Below are 12,500 nucleotides of genomic sequence, written 5' to 3' on the forward strand. Positions count from 1 at the left end.
ACGACAGCAAATCATGAAAACACGACAGCAAACAGGGAAAACACGACAACAAACAGGGAAAACACGACAGCAAACAGGAAAACACGACTAACAAATAGGAAAACACGACAACAACTGTCGTGTTTTCCTGTTTTCCTGTTTGCTGTTGTGTTTTCATATTTGTTGTCGTGTTTTCGTGTTTTCCTGTTTGCTGTCTTGTTTTCCTATTTGTTGTCGTGTTTTCATATTTGTTGTCGTGTTTTCGTGTTTTCCTGTTTGCTGTCGTGTTTTCCTGTTGTCGTGTTTTTAGATTTGTTGTCGTGTTTTCCTATTTGCTGTCGTGTTTTCCTATTTGCTGTCGTGTTTTCCTGTTTGTTGTCGTGTTTTCCTGTTTGTTGTCGTGTTTTCCTATTTGCTGTCGTGTTTTCCTGTTTGTTGTCCTGTTTGTTGTCGTGTTTTCATATTTGTTGTGTTTTCATATTTGTTGTCGTGTTTTCCTGTTTGTTGTCGTGTTTTCATATTTGTTGTCGTGTTTTCCTGTTTGCCGTTGTGTTTTATGATTTGCTGTTACATTTTTCTATTTGCTGTTGTGATTTGCACTTCAGGGCCACCGTACAGATGCCTTTTTAAATGATCTGAAATGAACCGTTGGCTGCCGCTCACTGTGCAGTTTAACAACAAGCAGAACCATCCAGAGGTTATTGGACCCGTCCAGTTTAACAACAAGCAGAACCATCCAGAGGTTATTGGACCCGTCCAGTTTAACAACAAGCAGAACCATCCAGAGGTTATTGGACCCGCCCAGTTTAACAACAAGTAGAACCATTCAGAGGTTACTGGACCCGCCCAGTTTAACAAGTAGAACCATTCAGAGGTTATTGGACCCGTCCCAGTTTAACAACAAGTAGAACCATTCAGAGGTTACTGGACCCGTCCCAGTTTAACAAGTAGAACCATTCAGAGGTTATTGGACCCGTCCCAGTTTAACAACAAGTAGAACCATTCAGAGGTCATTGGACCCGCCCAGTTTAACTAGTAGAACCATTCAGAGGTTATTGGACCCGTCCAGTTTAACAACAAGCAGAACCATTCAGAGGTTATTGGACCCGTCCAGTTTAACAACAAGCAGAACCATTCAGAGGTTATTGGACCCGTCCAGTTTAACAACAAGCAGAACCATCCAGAGGTTATTGGACCCGTCCAGTTTAACAACAAGTAGAACCATTCAGAGGTTATTGGACCCGTACAGTTTAACAACAAGCAGAACCATCCAGAGGTTATTGGACCCGTCCAGTTTAACAACAAGCAGAACCATCCAGAGGTTATTGGACCCGTCCAGTTTAACAACAAGTAGAACCATTCAGAGGTTATTGGACCCGTCCCAGTTTAACAACAAGTAGAACCATTCAGAGGTTATTGGACCCGCCCAGTTTAACAACAAGTAGAACCATTCAGAGGTTATTGGACCCGTCCCAGTTTAACTAGTAGAACCATCCAGAGGTTATTGGACCCGTCCAGTTTAACAACAAGCAGAACCATTCAGAGGTTATTGGACCCGTCCAGTTTAACAAGTAGAACCATTCAGAGGTTATTGGACCCGTCCAGTTTAACAAGTAGAACCATTCAGAGGTTATTGGACCCGTCCCAGTTTAACAACAAGTAGAACCATTCAGAGGTTATTGGACCCGTCCAGTTTAACAAGTAGAACCATTCAGAGGTTATTGGACCCGTCCAGTTTAACAACAAGTAGAACCATTCAGAGGTTATTGGACCCGTCCAGTTTAACTCCACATACTGTTGCGTTGATGGTGAGTTTTTTCCTGCGTGTCTCTACGACGAGTAACGGCAGACAGCCAATCACAGACATTATTAGATCTTGGTAGAAGCACGCTGATGAGATGTACTCCTTAGGCTTTGGCTGCATTGAACGTGTAACGTACGTTGACCGTTAGCGGAGCAGATGGGCCGCTGAATGTATCTTTTAACTGTCTTAAAGCGTAACTGGAGTTAGAAAGGACGACATCTGTTCATCTCTAACCTCTGCCTGAGATAGCTGAGATGGACGCCAGAGTGGTGGGCGAAACATGTTCATAACCATGTTGGGTGGAGGTTAGTCTCGTGTTGTCAGACCTTCCTCCACAGCGCTGCGGAGGAAGGTCTGACTAGTCCACACAGCATTCCTGGACGGGAGTAAAAGGTGCTCTGGTTTATTGGCATTTCTTTAAACCAATCACAATCCCCTGCAGAGATCTGAGGAGCTACCATTGTCCTCAGAAATCCACCGGAGGCTAGAACGCCAACAGAGAGAGAGGAAGAGGGGAGGAGGAAGAACGGGAATCTCCAGGCCGCATCGGAGCAATGAGATAGACTAGGACGAGGTTATTCAAAACTAGGGATGCACCAAATCCAGGATTCAGCTTCTGATTGGGCTGAATATTGGGCTTTTTGACGGGGTTCTGGTTTCTGCTGAACCCTACGCTTGCACTCCGCGCTACGCTGGTCGCCGTAATGACGGCGCCGTTGATTACAGGAAGGTGTTTACGTAGGTGGAGCTTCAATGCAGCAGGCTGAGAGGAAGTGGAAATGGAACTGGTGAGCAGAAAAAGTGTTGTTTGGCAGCACTTTCAGTCAAAAGAAGGCCATTCAAGTCCAGCTACATGTTCAATCTGCAATGCTGATTAGTCTGGTGGTGGCGAGGACCCTAAACAATACACAACATCACCGCTGTTACAACATCTGGTATGAAACATCTGGAAGAATACGAGCTGAGCATGAAGGAATCTACAGACAGCAGCCAGAATGCAGCAACTTCAGGTACGGCAAAGGAAGGACAGTCACTGTTTACTTCATTAATGTGTTGACTGTGTTCATGGACTGAGGACGGGACGAGGACTCAGCAGAATCTCAACCAGGGGGTTCAGGGTTCAGCAGAACCTCAACCAGGGGGTTCAGGATTCAGCTGAACCCCCAAAAATCTGGATTCGGTGCCTCCCTATTTAAAACATGTGACCAGGATACTGCATGTAAACAAAAGGAGAAAGATAAATACAGCAGAAAGCTGGAAGGCGGTTTTGAACGCTGAACTGCATGTATCTCCCCGGGACCGTGTGTTTAAATAAAGCTGCCTTGACTTGAAAGCCATCCTAGTCTGTCGTCCGTGAAGTCTGATCTCTCCCGAAGCCGGGAACACTCACCGAGGCTTTGCGGAGGCGGTCCGTCTTGCCGAAGAAGTAGGCATCCTCGAAGGACGAGGTGCTCCCCCGCAGCTTCTCCGACAGGTTCCTGTAGAGGCGCTTGGCAGCGTTCGGGGAGGCCGGCCCGCCGGGGCACTTCCTGCTTTGAGACAACTGCAGGTTCTGCATCTGCTGAGTCATGACTCCCTGGAGGCGTCTGCAGGGAAAGATGGAGAGAAACAGTCAGCTGTCTGAAGGAGGGAGCTGCTAGTGAAAGAGCAGATACGACTTTATTGTCTGTTCACACAGAGCAGGTTCTTGCATCGTCGGCTCCAACAATCAACAGACATTGCACACAGTGCTTTAAAGAGCCCATATTCTTCTCATTTTCAGGTTCATACTTGTATTTTGAGGTTGTACCAGAACAGGTTTACATGGTTTAATTATCAAAAAACACCATATTTTAGTTCTGCTCATTGCTGCAGCTCCTCTTTTCACCCTGTGTTCAGGTCTCTGTTTTAGCTACAGAGTGAGACCTCTCACTGCTGGAACATCTTTGTTGGCAGTCGCACATGCTCAGTAGCTAGGTAAGGACTACACGCTCAGTAGCTAGGTAAGGACTACACGCTCAGTAGCTAGGTAAGGACTACACGCTCAGTAGCTAGGTAAGGACTACACGCTCAGTAGCTAGGTAAGGACTACATGCTCAGTAGCTAGGTAAGGACTACATGCTCAGTAGCTAGGTAAGGACTACACGCTCAGTAGCTAGGTAAGGACTACATGAGCTAGCTAGCTGTTTCTCCAACTTCAGTAGTACAAGGCAGGATTAGCTGGGAGACTTCTTCTAAACGAGGGACCACTTCCAACTCTGCGTTGAATATCTGCAGAACAGGGACATGGAAGTAGTTCTTTTGGAGATTAGGGTGAACTAGTGTGTGTTGTAGCAGTGTTCTGCCATTGAGAACGAGCTAGCATGCTAACGGTTAGCCCCCTAGGCCCCTCGTCTCAGCTAGTGACGTAGAAAGCCGTGCAGATGTTGACCAGCTGACCCGGCGACTGAAGTCAGGACACATTCAGAAACCGTATCTCACTCAGAACAGCATGGAGGGTTGTTATCAAAGTGTGTATGTGTGTGGAAGCACCAGAGACACAAAATAACTCCCCAAATCCCACTTTAAAGTCCCAGTGTGTAACGTGTGTAGTTGTTCATTACTAAAATCTGTGTTGCCCGTTCACACACACTTGTCCTTTTTCATGAATATTTACCTCCACCATCTATTCCAAGTATTCCTTTTGGCTTCACATTTAACATTAGCGTTAGCATGAACTGAGGTAGACGCTCCATATTCATGCTGCATCTAGAAATACGTTAGCTGGTAAGAGACATACAGGACATACTGCTCCATCTTAGTGTGTGTGTGTGTGTCTGTATATGTCTGTCTGTGTGTGTGTGTGTGTGTGTGTGAGTATATGTCTGTGTGTTTGTGTGTGTGTGTAAGAGACATACAGGACATACTGCTCCTCCTGTGTGTGTGTGTGTGTGTGCTCACACACACACACGCACTCACACGAACGCACGCATGCACGCGCACACACACAGACACATAGTCACACAGACACACACACACACAGCCGCACGCACACAGACGCACACACACAGTCACACACGCACGCACGCGCACACGCACACAGCCGCACGCACACAGATGCACACATGCAGAGGCACACACGCACAAACAAAAACCATCAAAATAAATTTCTTGTTGGATTCATCTTTGCAGCAGGAAGAAGCTGTCGTTACGGAGAAGGAGGAGATGAAAGGATCACAGGACACACACACACACACACACACACACACACACACAAGGATGGATGAACAGAGTTCCTCTAGAACCTCAGCACCTGGATCAGAGACCTCCACCATGTAGGAACGGTAACGGAGCTGCGTCTGTGTTTATGCTGTCAGAAGAGATTGCTTCAGTTTGTCTGCCTCCCGCCGCCTGCAGCCCACGCTCGCTCCTCGCATCACGCTGGGACACATTTCATCACGCCGCTGACATGGCGAGGCTGTCACAGGCGGCGAGAGAGAGAGCTGCTGCATGATGAGACCATTAAACACACAACTGGTGGATCCTTTACACACACTACAATGTTTTAATACAACAACTACATTCTCCTGATGAGACTTACACACTTTTACTGTAACAGAGTATTATTACAGTGTGGTATTAGTACTTTTACTGAAGTAATCTGAATACTTCTTCCACCGCTGTGTGTGTGTGTGTGTGTGTGTGTGTGTGTCTCTGCGTGTGTGTCAGTGTGTGTGTTTGTGTGTCTGTCTGTGTGTGTGTGTGTGTGTGTGTGTGTGTGTGTGTGCGCGTGATTGTCTGTCTGCATGTGTGTGTGAGTGTGTGTGTGTGTGTGTGTGTCAGTGTGTGTGTGTGTGTGTGTGTGTGTGTGTGTGTGTGTGTGTCAGTGTGTGTACGCATAAGTGTGTGTGTGTGTGTGTGTGTGTGTGTCTGTCTGTGTCAGTGTGTGTGCGCGTGATTGTCTGTCTGCATGTGTGTGTGTGTGTGTGTGTGTGTGTGTGTGTGTGTGTGTGTGTGTGTGTGTCATGTTTTAGTTACTTAAAATGTATCTGTCTCTCTTTTTCAGCCTTTTATATTCAGTTGGAGATGATTTCCTTTCATTAGTTTGTTGTATTTCAGCAGAAAACTGGAAGCAGCAGAACTGAGAAAACTTTAATATCTGGTTATTCATCGCGAGTAATATAGTTTTTGGGATATTAAACAACGTGATCACATATTATCCCACATGGTGCAGGCCCAAACTAACCCTTGAATCACATCTCAGCACCTTGCTGTACGTGTCCTCCTGTTTTGTGCGTCTTTGTACTTTAGCCTTTATTTAGGAAACACTGGCTCATCACTCCCTCTGCGCAACAAGCTCGTATTCTTCCAGATGTTTCATACCAGATGTTGTAACAGCGGTGATGTTGTGTATTGTTTAGGGTCCTCGCCACCACCAGACTAATCAGCATTGCAGATTGAACATGTAGCTGGACTTGAATGGCCTTCTTTTGACTGAAAGTACTGCCAAACAACACCTTTTCTGCTCACCAGTTCCATTTCCACTTCCTCTCAGCCTGCTGCATTGAAGCTCCACCTACGTAAACACCTTCCTGTAATCAACGGCGCCGTCATCACGTCGACCAGCGTAGCGCGGAGTGACAGCGTAGGGTTCAGCAGAAACCAGAACCCCGTCAAAAAGCCCGATATTCAGCTGAATCAGAAGCTGGATCCTGGATTTGGTGCATCTCTGCTTAAAGATGAGTTCTCTGTTTTCCTGCTCAGCTTTTGTACCGATTTGTGAACCATTACAAGAGTTAGGTTCCCAGCTACTGCTACAGGTTTTTGTTGCTTTTATAAGTTTAAAGTAGGGCTGTCAGCATTAACGCGTTAATCGCGATATCGTATTAATCACATGCCGCCATTTATTCATTTATTTTCACTTCACTCAGCTTTGCGTCGTGCCTAACAGGCTACTACTACTACTACTACTACTACTACTACTACTACTCCTCCTAACATGCTGCTGCTGCAGGAATAGCAACGCCGATTTCTGTGCCTCAATCTGGTGCCACTGATACGTCTGCTCTTCTCTCTGCTGCTCTGAAACACAAACACCGCTAGTTAACACTATACTCAACAGCAGCTAATGTTAGCCTACCGCTAGCTAGTTAACACTATACTCGACAGCAGCTAACGTTAGCCTACCGCTAGCTAGTTAACACTATACTCGACAGCAGCTAACGTTAGCCTACCGCTAGCTAGTTAACACTATACTCGACAGCAGCTAACGTTAGCCTACCGCTAGCTAGTTAACACTATACTCAGCAGCAGCTAACGTCAGCCTACCGCTAGCTAGTTAACACTATACTCAGCAGCAGCTAACGTCAGCCTACTGCTAGCTAGTTAACACTATACTCGACAGCAGCTAACGTTAGCCTACCACTAGCTAGTTAAGACTATACTCGACAGCAGCTAACGTTAGCCTACCGCTAGCTAGTTAACACTATACTCGACAGCAGCTAACGTCAGCCTACCGCTAGCTAGTTAACACTATACTCGACAGCAGCTAACGTTAGCCTACCGCTAGCTAGTTAACACTATACTCGACAGCAGCTAACGTTAGCCTACCGCTAGCTAGTAGCTGGATTAAACACGGTTAAAATGCTGACAGCTAACGCTAAACGGTGTAAAGTGTGACTGTGTTTTACTGTAGAGGATTCAACACCGGGATGTAACAATCTGCAGCTGCCGTCGGAGAAACAACGCAGACGCTGCGTTCAATGAAACTGGTAAACTACAGCCTCGTGGTGCATTTGAAGTTATTGTTAAATTCAAATGTGTGACTAGATTAAATACATAATAAACAAATACAAATCTTATCGTTAATATGAACTTAAAAACTGTTCTGAAATGCAAAAAAAACATGCGATTAAGGACTAGGTGGAGGGCACGTCCAGCTGGGAGGAGGTCTCGGGGAAGACCCAGGACTAGGTGGAGGGACGTCCAGCTGGGAGGAGGTCTCGGGGAAGACCCAGGACTAGGTGGAGGGACGTCCAGCTGGGAGGAGGTCTCGGGGAAGACCCAGGACTAGGTGGAGGGACGTCCAGCTGGGAGGAGGTCTCGGGGAAGACCCAGGACTAGGTGGAGGGACGTCCAGCTGGGAGGAGGTCTCGGGGAAGACCCAGGACTAGGTGGAGGGACGTCCAGCTGGGAGGAGGTCTCGGGGGAGACCCAGGACTAGGTGGAGGGATTATATCTCCAACCTGGCCTGGGAACGCCTCGGGATCCCCCAGTCGGAGCTGGTTAATGTGGCCCGGGAAAGGGAAGTTTGGGGTCCCCTGCTGGAGCTGCTGCCCCCGCGACCCGACCCCGGATAAGCAGACGAAGATGGATGGATGGATGGATGGACACATCGTAGATGGACACTCTCTCTTAACAGCGTTAAGATAAAATGGACTTTGACGGTAAAGAGCAGGTGTCACATCCTGAGTCTCAACATCTTTCCTCAACATATTCTAGACACCGAAAAAAAAGAAGAACAAGCTGCTATCTCTGCTCTCTTCAAAGCCACCAGCCTCCTTTGACAAAAACAGTCATATTATTTGGCAGAACACAGAGTTGCTGCTGTACCGCTGCCTCCATCGCTCAGTTATTCTGGCCGTTTAGGCTTCAGGACAACGTGGTTATTGGACACAACCACTGCTCTTACATGGACCCTAATAATCAGAGTAAACAGTCGTTTAACATGGCAGAAAACAAGCACCAGATGACCACATGATATACTACATCTATCTGCCACAAACACTCACTAAAAGCACTGAACTGTGGATTCATCCACCGCTGAAAACAGGCTTCAACAAACGCTCCACTTCCTCCCGTTTGTTTGATAAAAAGCCACAGCGAGCTGCTGTTTTAATTCAACCAATCCTGGGTGTTATTAAACTGCAGGTAACCATGGCAACAGCACTTTCAAATAACGGACTCTACCTGCGTTACATAATGCATTATTCCTCTGCTTCCTCAAGTGTTTTAAACCCCCCCCCCCCCCCCCCCCCCAACCACAGTTATGGTTTTTCTTTATTTTATTTTTTTTCCTGTCACTTTTGTGGATGCCTCTAAACACTACAATACCCATGAGCCTCAGTGTGCTGTTGCTATGGCAAATAAGCAGTTCAGAAGGGTGATTGGGAGCTGCGTCTTCATCTGAAGAACACAGGAAACGGGATGCGATGCAACGGCTGAATGTAAACAGACGCACGTTCGTTCGGGTTTCTGAAAAGCTCTGGGATTGATCTATAGAAATGCACCATGGGAGATGCAGTCTTTAATGTCCGCAGGCTGCTTGGATGCTTGACTTTCTGACACAGTTGTTCATCTTTTGTTGTGATGATTCAGCGGGACCTGAAGAGCTCCGCTTGTGAGTCAGAGACATTCTCTAAAACCCTGAAATGATTTCATCTGGGAATCATTTGGTTTCAATACTGTGATGTAGTTTTTTCTGGACTTTTTGCGCGTTATCGTCCTTTATTTTCATTTATCAGGACAACTCCTTGTACAGCTATGCTCTCTAAGGGCCTCTTTCGCAGCCGCTGCAGCCGAGCCAGCGTGCGCCAATGTGACGTCAAAATGACGAAGATCTCGCTGGCTCGCCAGCATTTATAGCACGCGACCAGAGGGGCGCACCACTGCGCGACAAAGCGGAAACAGGAAGCGTGGACGAGCTCGCCGACAACGTGATGCCAGGACTCTCAGAGTGACTGCAGGTCTCTCTGGTAACCTGACTGGGTTAAAATGAGCTCTTTGATGGTGAATGAAAGGCTTGATCCCACCAAGTAGCTCATCCAATCAGATCCAAGCATTGACGTCAATGCTGCTGCCAGTTCTTCCGTTGTTTACCTTTTTCTCCTTCTTCTAGCAACGTCTGTAGCCTTTCCTCATTAGCGCCCCCTCTGTTCAGGAGAAGACTGCAGCTAGTGTCGCGACCACCACCGCGAGTATAAACAGTTACGGTGCGCCCATGACGTCACATTTGCGTGCGACAGGTCACTTCCATTCCCAGTGTTTCCTCTATGTTGATAGCATAGTGGCGGTCCGCCACGGTATCAGAAATACGACAGACGCACAACAGGGTTACTGCTATGTACACCACGCACCCCCACTCCTTCAGCTGTTTATCAAAAGTGATAAAGTCGTAGCGCCGTCTGCTCTTCTGAACTCAAGCAACTGTCATCCGCTCTCTCCCCCCTAGGGTGAGTGGGGAGAGCTCTCTCTCCCCTCCCTAGGATGAGCTCTCTCTCCCCCTAGGATGAGCTCTCTCCCCCTAGGGTGAGCTCTCTCTCTCCCCCTAGGGTGAGCGGGGTGAGCTCTCTCTCCCCCTAGGGTGAGCGGGGAGAGCTCTCTCCCCCCCCCCTAGGATGAGCTCTCTCTCCCCTCCCTAGGATGAGCTCTCTCCCCCTAGGATGAGCTCTCTCTCCCCCCTAGGGTGAGCGGGGTGAGCTCTCTCTCCCCCCCTAGGGTGAGCTCTCTCTCCCCCCCTAGGGTGAGCTCTCTCTCCCCCCTAGGGTGAGCTCTCTCTTCTCCTAGGGTGAGCTCTCTCCCCCCTAGGGTGAGCTCTCTCTCTCCCCCCTAGGGTGAGCTCTCTCTCTCCCCCTAGGGTGAGCGGGGTGAGCTCTCTCTCCCCCCTAGGGTGAGCGCTCTCTCTCCTCCCCTAGGGTGAGCTCTCTCTCCCCCCCTAGGGTGAGCGGGGTGAGCTCTCTCCCCCCTAGGGTGAGCTCTCTCTCCCCCTATGATGAGCTCTCTCTCTCCCCCTAGGGTGAGCTCTCTCTCCCCCCTAGGATGAGCTCTCTCCCCCTAGGATGAGCTCTCTCTTCCCCTAGGATGAGCTCTCTCTCCCCCCCTAGGGTGAGCTCTCTCTCCCCCCCTAGGGTGAGCTCTCTCTCCCCCTATGATGAGCTCTCTCTCCTCCCCTAGGATGAGCTCTCTCTCCCCCTAGGGTGAGCTCTCTCTCTCCCCCTAGGGATGAGCTCTCTCTCTCCCCCTAGGATGAGCTCTCTCTCCCCCTAGGATGAGCTCTCTCTCCCCCCCTAGGGTGAGCAGGGTGAGCTCTCTCTCCCCCTAGGGTGAGCAGAGCAACTGGAACAGTGACAGGACGTCATCACTCGCGAAGTTATGGCAACCAAATAACCACCAGGACGAGTACTCCTTCACTAAATAAGTGATAAACAACGACGAAATCCGCGACATGAAATCCACACTCACGTCCGTGAAATATGACAGCTACAGTTTATTGGAAAATAGCATTGTGATGAATTTACTGTCCCAGACCCCAGATGAGACAAGAAGCTAACGTTAGCTAACGTTAGCCACGCTGCTGTGACGGTCGCTCTGCCTCCGACTCCCGCTGCAGGAGACTGTGTGTATTCCTCCGACACGCTGTAGTAACGTTACTGATTAAAAACCGTTTCCCAGGTTAGTGGGGGTGCATACCGCTCAAAACCAACACAAAAAAATGTAGCTAGTAGCCTAATGTTCACTCAGCGTTTTGTTTTGTTGTTAAACTGTGAGTAAAATGAGCGCTGACGTTAAATCGCCCTACGGTACCGGCTATTTGCTGGACGGCTTCAAGCTAACGGTTGGTAGCTAACATTAGCAGATAAGCCCGTACTCTGATGTCCAACACCCCCCCCCCTCTAGCGGAAACACTGATTCCTATCAATGTAGCAGAACGGTCAGAGCAGCATCCGTTTCTATATGTACCATTGCTGTGGTAACGTTAAACTTCAGTATAAGCCGACTTCTGGCGAGTTAGTCGCGGAGGTGAAGTTTTTGCAGCAACGGACAAATGAGCAGCGGAGTACTAACGTTACGAGGCAGAGAGCCGGCCACTAAATGAGTTAAATTAACTTCATGCTGCTCGACATAAAGGACGTTGCTATACGCCACAAATGACAGCTTTATTCGGCTCGTTTTCTGTGAAGGATGTGGCGAGGGGGTAACGTTAGCGGTCCGCTGACCCACTGCTGCTGAGTCTAACGTTAGCAGTCCGCTGACCCACTGCTGCTGGGTCTAACGTTAGTGGTCCGCTGACCCACTGCTGCTGAGTCTAACGTTAGCAGTCCGCTGACCCACTGCTGCTGGGTCTAACGTTAGCGGTCTGCTGATCCACTGCTGCTGGGTCTAACGTTAGCGGTCTGCTGATCCACTGCTGCTGGGTCTAACGTTAGCGGTCCGCTGATCCACTGCTGCTGGGTCTAACGTTAGCGGTCTGCTGACCGACTGCTGCTGGGTCTAACGTTAGCGGTCTGCTGACCCACTGCCGCTGGGTCTAACGTTAGCGGTCCGCTGACCCACTGCCGCTGGGTCTAACGTTAGCGGTCCGCTGACCCACTGCCGCTGGGTCTAACGTTAGCGGTCCGCTGACCCACTGCCGCTGGGTCTAACGTTAGCGGTCTGCTGACCCACTGCTGCTGGGTCTAACGTTAAATGGAAAATGAACGTAAACGGAGAACGGCGTGCCAGAAATGCAATGCGCCGTTACGTAGGTCCCCTTCAAGGCCAGGCTGATGTTAGAAGTCCCTCTAGTGGACAGAACGTGTAACAACAACCACATGCTTATAGTATATAGTGGCATTGACGATGCATAAGCCTGAGTAGTGTAGTACATGTTAATAACATGCTGCATTTGAGCATTAAATATTCTAATATTATTCAAATATAAAAAAAAATAATGAAATTCGAATAGTATTATAGAGGAAGACTGACAGCTCTATGTGTGTGT

At 48.5% G+C, this 12,500-nt stretch overlaps 1 protein-coding gene across 1 annotated transcript in view; it reads right to left on the bottom strand.

Annotated features, from left to right (window-relative positions):
• ankfn1a (ankyrin repeat and fibronectin type III domain containing 1a) overlaps window positions 1-12,500 on the bottom strand; it is a 127,289-nt gene that overhangs the window by 58,559 nt on the left and 56,230 nt on the right. Inside the window, 1 exon segment of the mRNA XM_078279938.1 lies at window positions 3,174-3,369. Coding sequence (XP_078136064.1) covers window positions 3,174-3,369 — 196 coding nt within the window.

This window comes from Sander vitreus, chromosome 21, assembly GCF_031162955.1.
Source record: "Sander vitreus isolate 19-12246 chromosome 21, sanVit1, whole genome shotgun sequence".
Classification (NCBI taxonomy): domain Eukaryota; kingdom Metazoa; phylum Chordata; class Actinopteri; order Perciformes; family Percidae; genus Sander; species Sander vitreus.